Source organism: Penaeus monodon, chromosome 27, assembly GCF_015228065.2.
Source record: "Penaeus monodon isolate SGIC_2016 chromosome 27, NSTDA_Pmon_1, whole genome shotgun sequence".
NCBI lineage: Eukaryota > Metazoa > Arthropoda > Malacostraca > Decapoda > Penaeidae > Penaeus > Penaeus monodon.
This window is the reverse complement of record NC_051412.1, coordinates 35660826-35661175: the sequence shown is the minus strand read 5'-3', so window position 1 is coordinate 35661175 and position 350 is coordinate 35660826. Positions and strand designations below refer to the sequence as shown.

The following is a 350-nucleotide window of genomic DNA, read 5'->3' as shown; positions in this document are numbered from 1 at the left end:
GGAAAACAATAAACTGGAGAATAATGCACTTACAATGTACTTCTCAGTATGCTTTATACCAATTACATGGTTATACATAGAATCAACATCAGAGTAAGCACCACACAGATTGCAATTGTAGTACACCTTCTTGCCTGTTTTATACTCTTCTATCATGCAGAGCCCTGAAATAGTCAGGAAATTTATTTTCATAATTATTCAATAAACATCTGATTAGCACAAAACTTGGATACATTACAGGAATTTTCAGCTTGTAAGGCCTAAAACTTAACTCTCTGAGGCAATCCTTTGAATATTGAGATATTGCTAGACATATCTTAAACAGAGCAGAAATATCAATACAAAAACTG

The 350-nt window shown here is 32.9% G+C and overlaps 1 protein-coding gene across 1 annotated transcript in view; it reads right to left on the bottom strand.

Moving 5' to 3' along the window:
• The window catches only part of LOC119590507, a 19867-nt gene that overhangs the window by 16540 nt on the left and 2977 nt on the right, over nucleotides 1–350 (bottom strand). Inside the window, exon 6 of the mRNA XM_037939157.1 lies at nucleotides 34–164. Within this exon, the coding sequence (XP_037795085.1) occupies nucleotides 34–164 (131 nt within the window). The remainder of the gene's footprint in view (nucleotides 1–33; nucleotides 165–350) is intronic.